At 41.5% G+C, this 22,666-nt stretch overlaps 1 protein-coding gene across 3 annotated transcripts in view; it reads right to left on the reverse strand.

Moving 5' to 3' along the window:
• The window catches only part of TIAM2 (TIAM Rac1 associated GEF 2), a 409,027-nt gene that overhangs the window by 144,872 nt on the left and 241,489 nt on the right, over nucleotides 1-22,666 (reverse strand). For all 3 annotated transcript variants that reach the window (XM_040429382.1, XM_040429384.1, XM_040429383.1), the window contains one exon: nucleotides 1,607-1,792. In XM_040429382.1, coding sequence (XP_040285316.1) covers nucleotides 1,607-1,792 — 186 coding nt within the window. The remainder of the gene's footprint in view (nucleotides 1-1,606; nucleotides 1,793-22,666) is intronic.

A 22,666-nucleotide genomic window follows, 5' to 3' on the forward strand; every position in this document is an offset into this window, starting at 1 on the left:
GATGGGGTGCTGTGCCAGATGACCTGGACTCCACAGTCACCGGACCTGAACCCAATCGAGATGGTTTGGGGTGAGCCGGACCGCAGTATGAAGGCAAAAGGGCCAACAAGTGCTAAGCATCTCCGGGAACTCCTTCGAGACTGTTGGAAGACCATTTCAGGGGACTACCTCTTGAAGCTCATCAAGAGAATGCCAAGAGTGTGCAAAGCAGTAATCAAAGCAAAAGGTGGCTACTTTGAAGAACCTAGAATATGACATATTTTCAGTTGTTTCACACTTGTTTGTTATGTATATAATTCCACATGTGTTCATTCATAGTTTTGATGCCTTCATAGTCATGAAAATAAAGAAAACTCTTTGAATAGGAAGGTGTGTCCAAACTTTTGGTCTGTACTGTATATATATATATTTATTTTTTTGCTATTTGTACTTGATTTCAGTTTTATTAAAACTTTTCTTTCAGACACATCATGCACAAAGTTAATATAGACTCTTGTGCATTTCACAGGACTTTTTCTCCCGTCAAAAATAACGGATGCTCAAATAAAATTAAAATAAAAATGTCTGCTATTCTGATGGATTAGAAGAACAAGGAAAAAAAGGGTGATGTGAACAAAACCTTAGTTACAAATTCTAGTACCATATACAAGACAATAAAGTAAGTACAGTAAGAAAAACAAACTGATGATGACCTTTCAGTGTTTTTCCATACAGACTAAGAAAAAGCTGACGTGAGAGTATATAGCCTTTATTCTGAAACAATAACGTGGACACGCACAATGGATGATTTTAATCCAGTTTTTCATACTCATCTGTTTCTCTCCCATCTATTTTATCTCTTTTATGTGTCATAGAAATTGTCCTGATGTATTTCAAACCATGGCATTTGCACATCTGTGTTTAAGTTTATTCATTTTGGCAGTTAGGTCTCACGGCAAACAGCGGGTCTGCAATATGCGGGCAACAGCCATGTGCTCCCCGCATCACGGATTCGGATCCATTCCCTTGAACGGAAGCACGGATCAGAAGCTTACTGAAGCACTACGGAGTGCTTCCGTGGTGTTTCTGTCTGTGCCTTCGCACCGCAAAAAAATAGAACAAGTTCTATTTTTTACGGTGCGGACGGATCATGGATCTATTCAAGTTGAATGGGTCTCGATCCGTCCCGGCCACCGCACGGATATTCCACGTGCATTGGGGACCGAATGCACAGAATGGCCGCATAACAGCTGTGTGCATGAGGCCTTAGCAGTGAGATACCTGCCGTGGCATGTGAAAACATCTATAGAGCCCAAGAGGAGCCAGCAGCAGGGGAATATCTCAAAAGCCCTAACCCCTTTGTCAAGGATCAGATTTCTAACAAAATATACTGCAAGCGTTTGCTTTGTGAGGACCTTTAGTATATGCATGAGTTAGTGATGCTACTCCCAGATTCTGTGAAAAGACCAAAGAAGAAACATGAAGTAGCACTGCAGTGGTGATTGTGAACAGCAATGTTTTATGTGAATTGACTAAACTGAGTGACTTTGCACTGTTAAATACATTTCACAAGCAGAGTGACTAAGCAGTAAGGCAGTAAGCTTGCAGTGAACATACATCAACTTACCAACGCATGGAATGAGGAGACTGAAAATATACCCAGCCTTCCCAGTGCCAGTTTTGATGGTCTTCCAGCAGCTGCTAGTAAACTTTTAGGGTTTGGCAGCTCCCCTCCTTGCAGGCTGGATAAATAGCAGCGCATACGGAAGAGATCCATATTAAACTTTTCCAAATTCTGTTCCCACTGTTGAATCTGTAACAAAGTTTTAGTTTTGTCAGCAAAGTCAGGTTTTATATATTTTTTAAATCATAGGCCACAAGATGTTAAGAAATGCAAGCCACAATGGGAATTTGCTCAGACTGGCTGCAATACTGCAAATAACTGTTACACGGTGCTTCACACAGATATGCTTTACCATTGTGAATTACCCAAAAAACTTTTATGACCTCTTGGCTATGTATAGTCTGCACTGGAAACTTATCAAGACCAAACAGAGCAATAAAGGGGTTGCCTGACATAATTAAAATCTTGGACAAGCAGAGCGAGCAAGTTTATGGGGAAGTGAGGAATAGCTCAAAGTCATACAAGCATTTAGCCGACATAATTTGAAAGTATAGGGCACCAAAATAATTAAAAATCCTTAGTAGCCAATTACTGTCCAAAGTGGTCTACCAACAGTGACTGTCTGCATCATCACAGTAATGTGCAGGTTTATGGACCATCACTGCTAAGGACAGTGATTGGCTGCAGTGGTCATGTGACGGTACGTCCCCGTTGCACTTTGTGAATTAGCAGTAGCAGAGTGACTGGGCCAGCGCCGCAAAAAGATGCATGGCTGAATGTTTAGTTCGGCCGACAGCTATTCCTCACGACTTCCCCATACACATGAATACTCAGTGCATGTTGTCAATGGGAAGAGAGGAGAAAGGGCTTTCATGTAAACAGATGAAAGGAAGAAACATCCCTCGGCGCAAAGAACTAACCAGGTGCAGATGAAAAATCTTCAAAATGTTTAATGCAGAATCACTACGTGTTTCGGGGACCACTTCCCCTTCTTCAGGTGAATAGTGTTGCATAATAGACTTACCAAACAAGCTATATATATATATATATATATATATATATATATATATATATATATACACAGTCGTGGCCAAAGTTTTGAGAATGACACAAATATTAGTTTCACAAAGTTTGCTGCTAAACTGCTTTTAGACCTTTGTTTCAGTTGTTTCTGTGATGTAGTGAAATATAATTACACGCACTTCATACGTTTCAAAGGCTTTTATCGACAATTACATGACATTTATGCAAAGAGTCAGTATTTGCCGTGTTGGACCTTCTTTTTCAGGACCTCTGCAATTCGACTGGGCATGCTCTCTTCTGGGCCAATTCCTGACTGATAGCAACCCATTCTTTCATAATCACTTCTTGGAGTTTGTCAGAATTAGTGGGTTTTTGTTTGTCCACTCGCCTCTTGAGGATTGACCACAAGTTCTCAATGGGATTAAGATCTGGGGAGTTTCCAGGCCATGGACCCAAAATGTCAACGTTATCACTTTTGCCTTATGGCACGGTGCTCCATCGTGCTGTAAAATGCATTGTTCTTCACCAAACTGTTGTTGGATTGTTGGAAGAAGTTGCTGTTGGAGGGTGTTTTGGTACCATTCTTTATTCATGGCTGTGTTTTGGGGCAAAATTGTGAGTGAGCCCACTCCCTTGGATGAGAAGCAACCCCACACATGAATGGTCTCAGGATGCTTTACTGTTGGCATGACACAGGACCGATGGTAGCGCTCACCTTTTCTTCTCCGGACAAGCCTTTTTCCAGATGCCCCAAACAATCGGAAAGAGGTTTCATCGGAGAATATGATTTTGCCCCAGTCCTCAGCAGTCCATTCACCATACTTTCTGCAGAAGATCAATCTGTCCCTGATGGGTTTTTTTGGAGAGAAGTGGCTTCTTTGTTGCCCTTCTTGACACCAGGCCATCTTCCAAAAGTCTTCGCCTCACTGTGCGTGCAGATGCGCTCACACCTGCCTGCTGCCATTCCTGAGCAAGCTCTGCACTGGTGGCACTCCGATCCCGCAGCTGAATCCTCTTTAGGAGACGATCCTGGCGCTTGCTGGACTTTCTTGGACGCCCTGAAGCCTTCTTAACAAGAATTGAACCTCTTTCCTTGAAGTTCTTGATGATCCTATAAATTGTTGATTGAGGTGCAATCTTAGTAGCCACAATATCCTTGCCTGTGAAGCCATTTTTATGCAACGCAATGATGGCTGCACGCGTTTCTTTGCGGGTCACCATGGTTAACAATGGAAGAACATTGATTTCAAGCATCACCCTCCTTTTAACATGTTAAGTCTGCCATTTTAACCCAATCAGCCTGACATAATGATCTCCAGCCTTGTGCTCGTCAACATTCTCACCTGAGTTAACAAGACGATTACTGAAATGATCTCAGCAGGTCCTTTAATGACAGCAATGAAATGCAATGGAAAGTTTTTTTTGGGATTAAGTTAATTTTCATGGCAAAGAAGGACTATGCAATTCATCTGATCACTCTTCATAACATTCTGGAGTATATGCAAATTGCTATTATAAAAACTTAAGCAGCAACTTTTCAAATTTCCAATATTTATGTAATTCTCAAAACTTTTGGCCACGACCCCCGGCGAGGTCAGCGATGCTCCGGTATAAAAGGGTGGCGCTCAAGTACCTTTTGGTAGCAGTACCCCTGTTTATAAAACCATTAAATATATTTCATAACTTAAGGGCCCCCTGTGGCATTGTGTATCTGCCTTTGTCTAATAGTTTTTCAAACTGTCTCCAGTAATAAGTCTTGGGGTTGTTTTTTGGAATCCGCCCACCTCCCCTTTGACCCTGATTGTTTGTATATGGTTGTACAAAAAAAGAGCAAGGATTTAACAAGGTAAAAAAATCGCATTTTATTCAATATAAATCACATAATCATTACAGGTGAGACTCAAAAGGGACAGAACATGGAGACTGGGCCACAAGAGGGCTCTGCAATGTGGAGAATCACAATGGGGGATAATGTGACCATATACAGCAGGTAACAGACAATTAACAGAAGCTGTGAATATTGGAGTAGTTGCGGGTGCAATTGCTGTCCCCTAGTGTTGATCAACTACCTAGCTCTTATTCACAGCGTCCCAGCAATGGATGCTGTAGGGTGTAATTGGACGGTGCAATACTACTCATAAAGATGGCATATAACAATAACTGTAAGTCACTAGTCACACCCTAATACAGATACCATGTTACCTACCCATGCTGCTGCTGAAAAATGGTGACACGGTTCCCCCACTGCTTCGACCTCAACACGTGTTTCGCCACGTAGGCTTCGTCAGGAGGTACAAACACACTAAGACAAATTTGGGCATATAAAGGCTAAAGAGGAGGGATTAATTATCACTAACCATGATCATCTGTACCAAGGGTATTCATGTTGTGAGACAGCCTCCTTCAGTGCTCCCTGGTCATTAATGTGCAACCTGATTCCAGCACTTCCGGGTGGCAATCACACAGCACATATGTCAGCCAATCACATAATCGCTACCTGGTCACATGGTCCTGATGTCATGGACATGTGACCATCTCCCAGGTCCTTCAACCATAGTTAAAAATACTCCCAGGTCCTGTATACAGCTAAAGCTAATTATCTATAACTCAAAACACCTCTCAATTATCTTCATATCAGCTCATAGATCAATTTATAAAATACAAATATAATAACAGAATCATCTCATAGAAGAATATATATTTTTGCATTACCATGGTTAAGTTATAGAGAGAAGGAGTTATATGATTGCTATCTGGTCACATGGTCCTGACGTCATGGACATGTGACCATCTCCCAGGTCCTTCAGCCATAGCTAATATGCTCCCAGGTCCTAAATACAACTACTATAAGCAACCACCAATCGGACTATGGCTAATTATCTATAACTCAACACACCTCTCAACTATCTTCATATCAGCTCATAGATCAATTTATAAAATACAGAATACAAATATTCTGTATTTTATAAATTGATCTATGAGCTGATATGAAGATAGTTGAGAGGTGTGTTGAGTTATAGATAATTAGCTATAGTCCGATTGGTGGTTGCTTATAGTAGTTGTATTTAGGACCTGGGAGCATATTAGCTATGGCTGAAGGACCTGGGAGATGGTCACATGTCCATGACGTCAGGACCATGTGACCAGATAGCAATCATATGACTCTTTCTCTCTATAACTTAACCATGGTAATGCAAAAATATATATTCTTCTATGAGATGATTCTGTTATTATATTTGTATTTTATAAATTGATCTATGAGCTGATATGAAGATAATTGAGAGGTGTTTTGAGTTATAGATAATTAGCTTTAGCTGTATACAGGACCTGGGAGTATTTTTAACTATGGTTGAAGGCCCTAGGAGATGGTCACATGTCCATGACATCAGGACCATGTGACCAGGTAGCGATTATGTGATTGGCTGACATATGTGCTGTGTGATTGCCACCCGGAAGTGCTGGAATCAGGTTGCACATTAATGACCAGGGAGCACTGAAGGAGGCTGTCTCACAACATGAATACCCTTGGTACAGATGATCATGGTTAGTGATAATTAATCCCTCCTCTTTAGCCTTTATATGCCCAAATTTGTCTTAGTGTGTTTGTACCTCCTGACGAAGCCTACGTGGCGAAACACGTGTTGAGGTCGAAGCAGTGGGGGAACCGTGTCACCATTTTTCAGCAGCAGCATGGGTAGGTAACATGGTATCTGGATTAGGGTGGGACTAGTGAGTTACAGTCATTGTTATATGCCATCTTTATGAGTAGTATTGCACCGTCCAATTACACCCTACAGCATCCATTGCTGGGACGCTGTGAATAAGAGCTAGGTAGTTGTTCAACACTAGGGGACAGCAATTGCACCCGCAACTACTCCAATATTCACAGCTTCTGTTAATTGTCTGTTACCTGCTGTATATGGTCACATTATCCCCCATTGTGATTCTCAACATTGCAGAGCCCTCTTGTGGCCCAGTCTCCATGTTCTGTCCCTTTTGAGTCTCACCTGTAATGATTATGTAATTTATATTGAATAAAATGAGATTTTTTTACCTTGTTAAATCCTTGCTCTTTTTTTGTACAAGTTGCAGTAAGTTGGGGAGTGAGGTTCAGTTTTTGGGTTATTGTAGGCTCTAACTGTTTGTATATGGTTGTATGTATATACAGTTGCAAGAAAAAGTCTGTGAACCCTTTGGAATGATATGGATTTCTGCACAAATTGGTCATAAAATGTGATCTAAACTTCATCTAAGTCACAACAATAGACAATCACAGTCTGCTTCAAATAATAACACACAAATATTTAAATGTTACCATGTTTTTATTGAACACACTATTTAAACATTCACAGTGCAGGTGAAAAAAGTATGTGAACCCCTAGACTAATGACATCTCCAAGAGCTAATTGGAGTGAGGTGTCAGTCAACTGGAGTCCAATCAATGAGATGAGATTGGAGGTGTTGGTTACAGCTGCCCTGCCCTATAAAAAAACACACATCAGTTCTGGGTTTGCTTTTCACAAGAAGCATTGCCTGATGTGAATGATGCCTCGCACAAAAGAGCTCTCAGAAGACCTACGATTAAGAATTGTTGACTTGCATACAGCTGGAAAGGGTTATAAAAGTATCTCCAAAAGTCTTGCTGTTCATCAGTCCAGTAAGACAAATTGTCTATAAATGGAGAAAGTTCAGCACTGCTGCTGCTCTCCCTAGGAGTGGCCGTCCTGTAAAGATGACTGCAAGAGCACAGTGCAGACTGCTCAATGAGGTGAAGAAGAATCCTACAGTGTCAGCTAAAGACTTACAAAAGTCTCTAGCATATGCTTACATCCCTGTTAGCGAATCTACGATACATAAAACACTAAACAAGAATGGATTTCATGGGAGGATACCACAGAGGGCGCCACTGCTGTCCAAAAAAAACCTGTGCTGCACGTTTACAATTTGCACAAGAGCACCTGGATGTTCCACAGCAGTACTGCCAAAATATTCAGTGGACAGATGAAACCAAAGTTGAGTTGTTTGGAAGAAACACACAACACTACGTGTGGAGAAAAAAAGGCACAGCACACCAACATCAAAACCTCATCCCAACTGTGAAGTATGGTGGTGGGGGCATCATGGTTTGGGGCTGCTTTGCTGCGTCAGGGCCTGGACGGATTGCTATCATCAAAGGAAAAATGAATTCTGAAGTTTATCAAGACATTTTGCAGTTGAACTTAAGGCCATCTGTCCACCAGCTGAAGCTCAACAGAAGATGGGTGTTGCAACAGGACAACGACCCAAAGTATAGAAGTAAATAAACAACAGAATAGCTTAAAAAGAAGAAAATATGCCTTCTGGAGTGGCCCAGTCAGAGTCCTGACCTCAACCCGATTGAGATGCTGTGGCATGACCTCAAGAAAGCGATTCACAGCAGACATCCCAAGAATATTGCTGAACTGAAACAGTTCTGTAAAGAGGAATGGTCAAGAATTACTCCTGACCGTTGTGCACGTCTGATCTCCAACTACAGGAAACATTTGGTTGAAGTTATTGCTGCCAAAGAAGTTTCAACCAGTTATTAAAACCAAGGGTTCACATACTTTTTCCACCTGCACTGTGAATGTTTACATGGTGTGTTCAATAAAAATTATTTGTGTGTTATTATTTTAAGCAGACTGTGATTGTCTATTGTTGTTACTTAGATGAAGATCAGATCACATTTTATGACCAATTTGTGCAGAAATCCATATAATTCCAAAGGGTTCACATACTTTTTCTTGCAACTGTATATATCCAGCTTGTTTGGTAAGTCTATTATGCAACACTATTGACCTGAAGAAGGGGAAGTGGTCCCCAAAACGCGTAGTGATTCTGCAATAAACATTTTGAAGATTTTTCATCTGCACCTGTTTGGTTCTTTGCGCCGAGGGATGTTTCTTCATTTCATCATGTACTAATTCTCCATGAGGGCCCAGGCACGCTCATCCGAGGAGACCTGCATCCGTGGCTGCATACCAACCTCTCTCTTGGGGATTGATTTTATTCCCTACACGCCGACAGTAGTGTTGTGCCTATCGCTTGCACAACCATTTAAGGTGAGCCTCCAATTTGGAGTTTATTTTACCTTGTTCCTTACGTTTTCACCCTATGGTGCGCCTTCTTTTTTGTTTATTTAGTAAACAAACGCCTGAGAATTTGATTTCATGTAAACAGGGGATGTGGTGGCAACAAATGAAAATTTTATGGAAGCAATCAATCAGATTACCAATCACTGATCTCCATACTCTCAATGATTGCTGCATGTAAACACCATTTATCGAGCACCATTAGACATGACATCTCGTTAAGGGGCAGAAATCTGTTATGTGTACGGGGGCCTTTAGATTTGTGAGCAACCATCCAATCTCTACTTCTATAAGGTCATAATGTGTTAATAGAAGGAAGTTCATCAAACAAAGCCTGCCATTATGAGCCACATAGCCTTCTGAAAGCAGCTGGACACAGACTGGTCCACATAGGCTGTCCTACAGGCTCTCCCAGGGCCTCTAGCTGCTCAGCTCAGTTATCCAACAGCTGCCAGTGACACCTTCAATTGTGGTTTATCATCCACTAACAACTTAAGACTTGAGAAAGGGGACCCAGAACCCTGAAACATGTTGTCTACTTGAGATATACTTCCCAATAAAGTAGTTTTGTTTCTGTAACATTGTTTCCGCCCATGAGCCTACCATTTGGGGTATAACCTAATTCATCCACTACTGTGTATCCAGTATCTCCTCTGAACCCCTCTGGCTGGCAACCGCAACCCAGAGGACCAAAAAACTATCTCGGCAGCACCAACCCCTCACCTTGAAGCAACAGCTCAAACTAGTGAAGCAGTATTGACTGTACTTTACAGTCTTTTGGGGAATGCGCCATGATTCTGGACCCATCTCTTCTCTGATTATTAGCCAAAGGGAAAAGCTGTCTTAAAGAGAAGCTCTCACTCCAGAGGAATACTTATTGATTTTGATAGGTGCCATTAATTTTTATTTTCACTGCATAGTAAGGCTACGCTGGATTCACAACGATGGCAAAGGTGCTAGAAGGAGTCTCAATCTTAGACTCTGGCACAAAAAAAAAAAAAAAAAAGTATGAAAGACCAGCAGTATTGGGTCTGGCAAAATGCAGGTATTAATGGTGGAAATCTGATAGACCCCATTATAGCGACTAGGATCCTTTGGGTGACAGCATATGCCAGAATCTGGCCACAGGTGTGCACAAAGCTTTAAATAAAAGGGAAAATTACCTGATTCCAAGCAGTTCAGCTGGTCACAGGAGTCTCACCAGTGGGGACTGAACAACTGAACGCGATTGCATACTAAACTGAATGAACTTGCTTGCGAAATCGCGCATTTTTCACTAAGCGCATCCGCAACGCATCCAAACCTAATCCACTTGTCTGCAAGGGGCCTTATACTTTTTGCACTTGAAGGGAAATAAGGAAGCAGGAAAAAGCAGCTGCTGAAGTGCTGCCACCTATAGGAAGAGGCTATAACTAGCTCTATTCAATTTCCTCCATCATTCACTATCACAGGATTTTTAGGCTGGCCCTTCTGCTATTCATGAAATCCGAGTGATTTTATTACTGTTTTGCACATTATATTTCATTTCTGAAAATGCTGCCTGCATTATCTCGAAAAAATAATCATCCAAGTAGAACAAAACAATAAAAAAACATTCATTGGTACACTGATAAGAAGATGGCCATTCCACCAATTCCACCCAATATTATTAAATGTCAGTATTTAGGGCTACACAAGAAAAACAGCCAAGGTATTTTGATAGCCACAAAATGTCAAACCATTCTTCTGGCGTGAAGACAAACAATTTTATTGCATGAGATTGATATTTGTGTTATACACTTATGCAGATCAGCACAGAGAGGTGATACCAAGAATATGTTCAAATATGTTCAAGTAAAGAGTTGCTGGTTATGCAAATATAATAAGGTGAATTTACTGAACCCACTGCCAACATAAAATAAAAAGATGTAAAGAATGTAGATCTTCCGACATAAACATCCAATGTTGGCCACAGACTTCAAAGGTCAAACTATGCCCAAAAAGGAACCTTCTGACACATGGTTGTCTTGTATATGTCAGGATAGTTACCTCATTGTATTGAAAAGAACAGTTGACTACATTTCAGTACAACTGTATGCAAGAAATTATTAAAACTCATATGAAACTCATATAAAGATTGTCACCTAGCTGTCCAACATTCTGCCTTTCTCAGAAATAGATAAGATTTTAGTTGGCTGACATTAGCGATGTGCTAATGTCAGTAGAACATAACTGTATGACTTATATCTCCCTGCCTGCCGTCGTTAGCGCTAAATAATGACTTTTGTAATATGCTAATGAGCCTTTAGGCGCGAGTGGGGTGTTGCTGCAGCACCTAGAGGCTCCGTCCTCTCACCGTTTAGCACACCCTTGAATCGGTGATTGACATCCTCTTTCTCCTCTGTGCCCGTAAAATCCCACGCCTGCGCCATCATGTTTAGTGACCTGCATCGAATTCTAAACTGGGCGGCGCGGGCGCAGGATTTTACGGGCAAAGAGGAGAAAGAGGATGTCAATCACTGATACAAGGGCGTGCAAAACGGTGAGAGGACGAAGCTCTAGGTGCTGCAGCAACACCCCACTAGCACCTAGAGGTTCATTAGCATATTACAAAAGTCATTATTTAGCGCTAACGGCAACAGGCCGGAATATATAAGTCATAAAGTTATGTTCTGCTGACCTTAGCATATCGCTAATGTCAGCCAGCTACATAACGATTTTTTGATGACAGAAGCCCTTTAATAAGGTTTCTAAGAGCTTGCTAGGTAAGATCAACTTAGCATATGGGTGATTTTTGAAGGTAACTCCACATCTGACTGAAGATACAGAGGAAAAGTACGCTCTGGATTTTAGTCTGTTGATGGACGAGATCCTCCATCAGCGGCCATGTAACCAGTGCAGCACCGACACGCAGGTCAGTGGAGCTGCATGTAAAGTATTGGACATCAGATCCCAAGGGAGAAAACTAAAAATGGACCGATGTTGTAGACGGGTCTAAATTGACAGAAGGCAGGGCCATGATAAGTAGGTGGGGCCAGTAATACTGTAGTGCACCAAAAAAATAAATAAAACAGAATCAAATATGACAGTGCAGCATAAAATACTGCTGACCCAGAAGCAGTATTCAACTGTATCGCTATCCTGAGGACTGCAATACAGTTGAATGTAGGAGGGCACTTTCTGCCGCCAGCCAGTTTAATAAGTACCTGATGAGCCTAGCATTAATTAAACGGGTTGTCTCATCTTGCTGTTACTAAAGAGAGATGAAAAACAATCCCAACCACCTCCCAGCCGTGCTGTGCATGAGAACTACCGAAACAGCGTGGCACAACAAGCTATGTTGTTTTTGAGTCCTTTGGACACATCCCTCATTGATGACTGCTTCATTGTGAACAATGCCCTGCGGATGATGAATGCCACACAATTCCAGGCACAATTAAAGGAAGTGAGAGGCACACAAGTGTTAGGCCAGATCATTGAAAACCGCTTACATCAGTGTGGTCTGTGTGCTAGATGACCTACAAGGGTACCTGACCACAGGTGTCATCATCTTGCATGGGCCAGGGAGCATCTACGCTGGATGAGGGACCAGTGGGTTGATGACAGTCAATTTACACTAAGCAGAAATGATGACCGCCAACGATGTTGAGGACGTCAAAGAGAGCGCTAAGCATCAGCCACTGTTGTCACCAGCGGTGATGGTGTTACAGTGTGGGCAGGTGTGCCTAGTCAATACAGAACTGCCCTACACTTTGTGAATGGTACAGTAACAAACCCATACTACTTAAAAAACATAATTAATCCGGCCATTTTTCCTCTGAATGAACAACACAGGCCTAATTTCATCTTCATGGACTTCAATGCGCCAGCTCATCAAGGTCGCATCATTAGGGAACGGCTGCTGGAGACTGGAGTACCTCAAATGGAGTGGCCTGCACTTTCTCCAGACATTAATCCCATTAAAAACCTATCAAATCAGCTGAGTTGCTGTGTAGAGGCTCGTAACTCTGTACCCCAGAACCTCAATGACCTGGGGCCGCCCTTCAAGAAGAATGGGATGCCATGCCACAATAAGTCAACTTGTGAACAGCATGAGACGTCGTTGTCAAGCTGTAATTGATGCTCAAGGCCACAAGACAATTTATTGGGATATTGACATTTTGTGGGGGTATACCTACCGCTGTTGACTTTTGTTTCAATAAATTGTTTGAGATGAGGAAATCACCATAGCATGCTTCTACTTAAAAGCCCTACTTTTATGATCTGATATCACTGTAGAGTGAAAGCCAAATATCCCTAAGTTTTTGTGAGTAGTGTATGTTGTACAACACAACTATAGTAAGTGTAGTATATCATAATTATATAATAAAAGCCCATATTAAAATAAGGATAGTTATACATAACCATGTCAAACATCTTTTCTTTTTGATCAAGGTTTTCATGAAATGTAAAATGACCGGAAAAAGAAACCTTCTAAATCAAAGTAATAGAAACTAAAATCTTTCAACTCAGAAACCCAGATAATTAGTTGCATAGAGGCTGGTGTCTGCTCTGTGCCATGGGGTATCACAAAGAAGCAGTCTGGAACCAATCAATATATCTAAATCTATGCCAGATGTGATCCTCAAGAGTTTCCTGATCAGGCCCTGAATCCTTTAATCTACAATAAATCGTAGCATGTGTTTCACCTTATTTTAACTTTGAAACTAATAAAGCTGCCCCATAATTCCAGCATTTGTGTCTAATCATTGGTAAATAAATGGTAATGGCACTGGAGGGGGGAGTAATTACAAAATGTATAAAGCCATATGCAAAACCTGTGCACGTTATCCTCCACCCAAAAGAGGCAGCTAGCAAGGCTTAGATAGCCACAGATCCTGTGTCCAGACAAAAACTGACATAAATGCAGCTTAGTGCTAGCAGACAGACAGCAGGATAAGTAGCTAAACACTCTGTGGCATGTGAGTGAAACATTTAATGTCCATATGTCAATAGTTTTACTCAAGGGCTGTATAAACACAAAAGATAACTAGTAGGGAATGTACTGTATAAGGGTCCTATCAGACAGGAAGATTTGTTTGGCATTTGATCGCTGCACACTATTGCAGGTGATGATAACTTCTGAAATTCAAATAATTATATGAGAATTCAAGAGATAATCACTCTGTGATAGGGTACACCCAGATAACAAACAAAATGAAACATGCACCCAAGAGCACCAGCCACCAAGAGGTTTTACAGTATGTCTATATCTATATCTAAAGTACAGTATAGCAACATGTAACCCTTTATATGGGATATATTTCAACCAGCCTATATGTATAGGTCTCTATATTGATTGACAAAGTGTTTTTGCCTATGTCTGTGTGGACATACTCTGTTTTAAAGGTTATATATTTGATGTCGGTGACGCACATATAGATCAAAGGTATATTTTTTTGATTGATTGCATCTGGCAATATATCAGTGTAACAATTTCCCAACAAAGAATCAATGATGATGCATCTCAATAAATAAAAATTTCATCAAAAACTTGAAGGGGTATTACAGTTACATTAAAGGGGGTGTCCGGTGATTTCTATTAATGTTCTATCCTCAGGCTAGGTAATCAAAATCTGATAGTCGGGGATACGACTCCCAGACAATCAGCTGTTTGAAGAGAAATCAGCGCTCAAACGCTGGCTTCTCTTCTCTGTTTACCTGCTCACCCTCACAACTACAGCAGAGAGCAGGTGTAATTAAAACTTTGGCATCCCTATTCACTTCAATGGGACGGCTCCTGTCTGTTTGAGTGAATAGGACAGAGCCGTCCCATAGAAGTGAGTGGGGACGGACAAAGTTGTGATTACAGTGCTCACCACTGCAGTTGCAATGCCAAGCAGGTAAACAGAGAAGAGAAGGAAGTGCTCGTACGAGTGCTGCTTTCTCTTCAAACAGCTGATCGGCGGGACTGCCACTAGTCGGAAAACCAACGATATGATATTGATAATCTATCCTGAGGATAGGTCATTAATAGAAAAAAGCAAACAACCCCTTAAAGGATAGGGGATAACTATTAAATCAGTGGGGGCCCTACCACTGCGACTCCCACCGATCACAAGAACGGGGGCCCTGAACCCCCCAGAAATAAGCGGAGTGGCCGGTCGGCATGCACATGGCAGATTCATTCATTTCTATGGGAATTCCGGGGATAGCTGAGCACTGTATTTGGCTATCTCCAGAACTCCTACAGAAATTAATGGAGTGGCAGCACGCATGCCCAACCGCCCACTCTGTTTAATTCAGGGGGCTGCAGGGGGTATAGGGCCTCCGTTCTTGTGATCAGACTCCATAAAAGTGACCCCATCTAAGAAACTACACCCCTCAAGGTATTCAAAACAGATTTTACAAACGTCGTTAACCCTTTAGGTGTTCCACAAGAATTAATGGAAAATAAGATACAATTTCAAAATTTCACTTTTTTGGCAGATTTTCCATTTTAATAATTTTTTTCCAGTTACAAAGCAAGGGTTAACAGCCAAACCAAACTCGATATTTATGCCCCTGATTCTGTAGTTTACAGAAACACCCCATATGTGGTCTTAAACCGCTGTACGGGCACAGAAGGAAAGGAATGCAATACGGTTTTTGGAAGGCAGGTTTTGCTGCACTGGTTTTTTTGACGCACATGTCCCATTTGAAGCCCCCTGATGCACCCCTAGAGTAGAAAGTTACTCCATAAAAGTGACCCCATCTAAGAAACTACACCCCTCAAGGTATTCAAAACTGATTTTACAAACGTCGTTAACCCTTTAGGTGTTCCACAAGAGTTATTGGCAAATGGAGATGACATTTCAGAATTTCAATTTTTGGGCAAATTTTCCATTTGAATTCATTTTTCCCAGTAACAAAGCAAGGGTTAACAGCCAAACTAAACTCAATATTTATGGCCCTGATTCTGCAGTTTACAGAAACACCCCATATGTGGTCGTAAACCGCTGTACGGGCACACAGCAGGGCGCAGAAGGAAAGGAATGCCATACGGTTTTTGGAAGGCAGGTTTTGCTGGACTGTTTTTTTTTATACCATGTCCCATTTGAAGCCCCCCTGATGCAACCCTAGAGTAGAAACTCCATAAAAGTGACCCCATCTAAGAAACTACACCACTCAAGGTATTCAAAACAGATTTTACAAACGTCGTTAACCCTTTAGGTGTTCCACAAGAGTTATTGGCAAATGGAGATGACATTTCAGAATTTAAATTTTTGGGCAAATTTTCCATTTGAATTCATTTTTCCCAGTAACAAAGCAAGGGTTAACAGCCAAACAAAACTCAATATTTATGGCCCTGATTCTGTAGTTTACAGAAACACCCCATATGTGGTCGTAAACCGCTGTACGGGCACACGGCAGGGCGCAGAAGGAAAGGAATGCCATAAGGTTTTTGGAAGGCAGATTTTGCTGGACTGGTTTTTATGACACCATGTCCCATTTGAAGCCCCCCTGATGCACCCCTAGAGTAGAAACGCCAAAAAAGTGGCCCCATTTTAGAAACTACGGGATAGGGTGGCAGTATTGTTGGTACTAGTTTAGGGTAAATATGATTTTTGGTTGCTGTATATTACACTTTTTGATAGGTAAGATAACAAGAAATAGCTGTTTTGGCACCGTTTTTATTTTTTGTTATTTACAACATTCATCTGACAGGTTAGATCATGTGATATTTTTATAGACCAGGTTGTCACGGATGCGGCTATACCTAATATGTATACTTTTTTTTTATTTATGTAAGTTTTACACAATGATTTCATTTTTGAAGCAAAAAAAATCATGTTTTAGTGTTTCCATAGTCTGAGAGCCATAATTTTTTCAGTTTTTGGGCGATTACCTTAGGTAGATTTTTGCGGGATGAGATGACGGTTTTATTGGCACTATTTTGGGGTGCGTGTGACTTTTTGATCGCTTGCTATTACACTTTTTGTGATGTGACAAAAAATGGTTTATTTAGCACAGTTTTTATTTTAAATTTTTTATGTGATATTTTTATAGAGCTGGTCGATACAAATGCGGCGATACCAAATATGTATACTTTTTTTTTATTTATGTAAGTTTTACACAATAACAGCTTTTTTCAAACAAAAAGTGTCTCCATATTCTGAGCCATAGTTTTTTTATTTTTTGGGCGATTGTCTCAGGTAGGGGCTCATTTTTTGCGGGATGAGGTGACGGTTAGATTGCTACTATTTTGGTGGGCAAACGCCTTTTTGATCGCTTGCTGTTGTACTTTCTGTGATGTAAGGTGACAAAAAAATGGTTTATTTAGTAGTTTTTATTTTTACGGTGTTCATCTGAGGGGTTAGGTCATGTGATATGTTATAGAGCCGGTCGTTACGGACGCGGCGATACCTAATATGTATACTTTTTTTTTCCCCTATTTTTTTTTAACTTTATTTGGGGAAAATGAAGTTTTTGTTTATTTTTACTTGAAACTTTAAATTTTTTGGGGGGAAAACTTTATTTTTTCAACCTTTTTTTTTTCACTTTATTTTTTGTCCCACTTTGGGACTTGAACTTTTGGGGGTATATTCCTTTACAATGCATTCCAATACTTTTGTATTGGAATGCATTGGCTGTATGAGTAATACTGTGTGTATTACTCAAACAGCCAGGGGCGTACATAGAAATCACTGGGCCCCATAGCAAGAATCTAAATTGGGTCCCCATTCCCCTTTTATAGCCCCTCCCACTACCCATTCCAGGCCTCTCTCTTTGTTCCATGAACTATGTTCGCTGCTGTTTTATAATTTATGCCACCAGGGCCGGATTGGGATTACAAAACAGGCCTGGCACACAAAAGAGGTATAATAGATGCAGTGTGTACAGATGTATAGTGTATACAGAAGTGTACTAATATTTGAGGAACGTGGTATAATATATGCAGTGTGTTCAGGTATATAGTATATACAGCAGTGTATTGATATGTGAGGTACTAGGTATAATAGATGCAGTGTGTACAGATATATTGTATATATAGCCGTGTACTGATATGTGAGGTACTAGGTATAATAGATGCAGTGTGTACAGGTATATAGTAAATATAGCAGTGTACTGATATATGAGGTATAAATTACAGCTCGTACCTCACATATCAATCCAATACTGTATATACAATATACCTGTACACACCATCTATTATACCTCGTACCTAACATATCAATACACTGCTGTATATACAATATATCTATACACACTGCATATATTATACCTTGTACCTCACATATCAGTACACTGCAATATATATTATATATCTGTACATATTGCATCTATAATACTGTTTAATATATGCAGTGTGTGTGTGTGTGCGTGTGTATATATATATATATATATATATATATATAGATGTGAGGTATACAAGGTATAATACTGTAGATGCAGTGTTTATAGAAATATGTGGTCAGTTATGCATTATAGTCACTGTGTGGGAGGTACATGAGGTAGTGGTCACTGTACCTGTCTGAAGTATTATACATGAGCAATCAGTAAAAACAGGGCATGGGGGGGGGGGTAAATGACAAGAAGTGGAGGACCTCCTCTTACCACTCCATTCCAGTCTGTATGGATCAATGCAGAGCTGATTGTGAATGTCTAATACTTGCTGTTAGGGGTTGAAGGACCTGTGATGATGTCATCACAGGTCCTGGCAGATGTACCTTTCAAACCTAGGAACTACACCATTTTTGGTGCAGTTCCCTTGCTATATTCTGCAGGACCTGTGATGCTGAAGATGATGTCATCACAGGTCCTGGCAGATGTACTGTTCTAACCTGGGAACTACACTTTACACTGTGCAGTTCCCTTACAGGACCTGTGATGACATCATCAAAGGTCCTTTAGCTTTAGAAAGATAAACAGGAGCAATTAGGGGGCGGGGCCTCTCCTCCTCCACTACGGGCCCCTCTTCCTCACGGGCCCCATAGCAGCTGCGTGGTCTGCCTATATGGTAGGTACGCCACTGCATACAGCTTCCGGGGCCTGTGAGATCCAGGGGGCTGGATCTCACAGGCTCTTCACCGAAAGGCAGCGTGATGCCTTCCTTAGACATCGCACTGCCTTCCATGCCATCGGGTCCCCCCCACAGCTGCATGGGGACCCGAGGGCACCGCCGCACAGCTGCCGCAGGTGAAGCTGCAAACCTGCGTCTGAATTGACCTGCGGTTTGCGGCGATCGCCAATACGGGGGGGTCACATGACCCCCCCGGCGTTGTGACAGGATGCCCGCTGAATGATTTCAGCGGGCATCCTGTTCCGATTAACCCCCGCCGCGCCGCAAACGCGGTTTAAACCCATGACGTACCGGTACGTCATGGGTCCTTAAGGACTCGGGAAACATGCCGTACCGGTACGTCATGCGTCCATAAGGGGTTAACAAGTGGGAGGCACATATGCAAACTGTTGTAATTCCTACACCGTTCACCTGATTTGGATGTAAATACCCTTAAATTAAAGCTGACAGTCTGCAGTTAAAGCACATCTTTTTTCATTTCATTTCAAATCCATTGTGGTGGTGTATAGAGCCAAATTTTTTTGAATTGTGTCGATGTCCCAATATTTATGGACCTGACTGTATACTCGGTGTATATCTGATACTTTTGGAGGCATAGTGGGGTGTATTCAGACAATGTTTGATGGTATGAGTATATAGCTGTGGTTGCCGGGTGTGAGGTATATTTAGACAATACACTGCGTGCAGAATTATTAGGCAAATGAGTATTTTGACCACATCATCCTCTTTATGCATGTTGTCTTACTCCAAGCTGTATAGGCTCGAAAGCCTACTACCAATTAAGCATATTAGGTGATGTGCATCTCTGTAATGAGAAGGGGTGTGGTCTAATGACATCAACACCCTATATTAGGTGTGCATAATTATTAGGCATCTTCCTTTTCTTTGGCAAAATGGGTCAAAAGAAGGACTTGACAGGCTCAGAAAAGTCAAAAATAGTGAGATATCTTGCAGAGGGATGCAGCACTCTTAAAATTGCAAAGCTTCTGAAGCGTGATCATCGAACAATCAAGCGTTTCATTCAAAATAGTCAACAGGGTCGCAAGAAGCGTGTGGAAAAACCAAGGCGCAAAATAACTGCCCATGAACTGAGAAAAGTCAAGCGTGCAGCTGCCAAGATGCCACTTGCCACCAGTTTGGCCATATTTCAGAGCTGCAACATCACTGGAGTGCCCAAAAGCACAAGGTGTGCAATACTCAGAGACATGGCCAAGGTAAGAAAGGCTGAAAGACGACCACCACTGAACAAGACACACAAGCTGAAACGTCAAGACTGATTTTTCTAAGGTTTTATGGACTGATGAAATGAGAGTGAGTCTTGATGGGCCAGATGGATGGGCCCGTGGCTGGATTGGTAAATGGCAGAGAGCTCCAGTCCGACTCAGACGCCAGCAAGGTGGAGGTGGAGTACTGGTTTGGGCTGGTATCATCAAAGATGAGCTTGTGGGGCCTTTTCGGGTTGAGGATGGAGTCAAGCTCAACTCCCAGTCCTACTGCCAGTTTCTGGAAGACACCTTCTTCAAGCAGTGGTACAGGAAGAAGTCTGCATCCTTCAAGAAAAACATGATTTTCATGCAGGACAATGCTCCATCACACGCGTCCAAGTACTCCACAGCGTGGCTGGCAAAAAAGGGTATAAAAGAAGAAAATCTAATGACATGGCCTCCTTGTTCACCTGATCTGAACCCCATTGAGAACCCGTGGTCCATCATCAAATGTGAGATTTACAAGGAGGGAAAACAGTGTCTGGGAGGCTGTGGTTGCTGCTGCACGCAATGTTGATGGTGAACAGATCAAAACACTGACAGAATCCATGGATGGCAGGCTTTTGAGTGTCCTTGCAAAGAAAGGTGGCTATATTGGTCACTGATTTGTTTTTGTTTTGTTTTTAAAAGTCAGAAATGTATATTTGTGAATGTTGAGATGTTATATTGGTTTCACTGGTAAAAATAAATAATTGAAATGGGTATATATTTGTTTTTTGTTAAGTTGCCTAATAATTATGCACAGTAATAGTCACCTGCACACACAGATATCCCCCTAAAATAGCTAAAACTAAAAACAAACTAAAAACTACTTTCAAAAATATTCAGCTTTGATATTAATGAGTTTTTTGGGTTCATTGAGAACATGGTTGTTGTTCAATAATAAAATTAATCCTCAAAAATACAACTTGCCTAATAATTCTGCACTCCCTGTATTTGTTGGTGTGTGTTTAACTGTGGTTTCATAATTATTTTATCATTTCATGTATTTCATTGGGGCCGTGGGGAGTGAGGGTGTTTAATTGGTAAATCCAGTATAATTCTCGTTTTTGGAGAAGGTCAAATCTATTGTATGGATTGGGAGGTATAAAGTCTATTGGGGTAATTTGTATCGAGAGTTCTTCTTTTTCTGGAGTATTGGCGCAGTGTTTGGCTAGGCTATGCTTGGATACAATTTCTGTATATTATGGCGGTGTTGATTTAGACGGCAGTGCAATGGTTGGGTTGTGCGTCCTATATATTGTAAACCACATTGGCATTCAATCATATAAATCACATATGAGGATTGGCATGTCAAATGGTGTTTGATTTTGAAGGAGGTTTTGTTTGAGTTTAAAGAGAAATATTTTTTTTGTGAGTGATGGTTTTGCAACAGAGGCAGTGTGGGGTATTACATTTGTAGCTGCCAGGTTTATTGGTATTTTTGGGGGCGTGTCCTTTGTTTGTATTTGTGGGAGCGTCTCCTTTCAAGTGGTGTTTCGGTTTGCTTGGTGCTAGTAAGTTTCGGATAGTAGGGGCCCGTCTGTATGTGATTTTGGGTTTGTTTCGGAGATACTTTCTAAGGTATGGGTCTTGTAATAGGATATGCCAATGTTTTCTTAAGATCTGTAAAATGGTAGAATTCGATGTACTGTACTGTGTGATAAAGTGTAGGGTATCCAGAGTAGTGGGTTCTTTTGCACTTGGTTTGAGACATTCTGCTTGGGTTAGTTTCTGGATTTTTTTGTATGCATCATGTATAATCTTCTCGGGGTATTGTTTCTCTTTGAATCTCTTTTCCAGTATCTTGGATTGTATGGTAAAGTCTGTATCGTTGGTGCAATTATGTCTTATACGTTCAGTGTCGGACTGGGGTGCCTAGGGCCCACCAGTGGAATTGATTTTGGGGGCCCACCCTAGAGCTGGAGATATAACTTGTTCATTTTTCAGTCTCGCACACATGAATGTATGCATTTTAGCACACAATACAGTAACAGTATGCTAAACAGAACAGTATTGTGCACTGCACTATATCAAATAGTTTCTCTTTAAAGGGAGTCTGTCACCACAGTTTCACCTTTTTAACCCTTCCCATAGCTTTCGAGCAGCATTACAGTTGATAAAAACTTTACCTTTATAAGCAATCGTGGACTTATAAAACTGGCAAAAATCATCTCAGTAGGATGTGCAAATGGGGGCTCGCAAGTGCCCAGTGGCGGCGTCAACCTCGTAGGTGCCCAGGCAGCTCTGCCTTATCGTCGCTTCCCCCCGCTCATCCTTTCCCTCTGCCCGCCCATCTTCTTACTTCTTCTTTTGCCAAGATCCCGCGCCTGCGCACTGAGTCCGTTAGCCGGCACATGCGCATTAATTACTGTGATGCCGTACCAGGAATGGACATCGCAGTGCACATGCGCCGGCCGATGGACTCAGTGCGCAGGCGCGGGATCTCGGCACCTACGAGGTTGACGCCGCGCCTGGGCACTTGCGAGCCCTCATTTGCATATCCTACTAAGATGATTTGCCAGTTTTATAAGTCCACGATTGCTTATAAAGGTAAAGTTTTTATCAACTGTAATGCTGCTCGAAAGCTATGGGATGGGTTAAAAAGGTGAAACTGATGACAGACTCCCTTTAAGCAACTCATTTAGTTGATAACTGTATCTGT

The sequence above is a fragment of the Bufo bufo genome, chromosome 4, assembly GCF_905171765.1.
Source record: "Bufo bufo chromosome 4, aBufBuf1.1, whole genome shotgun sequence".
Classification (NCBI taxonomy): domain Eukaryota; kingdom Metazoa; phylum Chordata; class Amphibia; order Anura; family Bufonidae; genus Bufo; species Bufo bufo.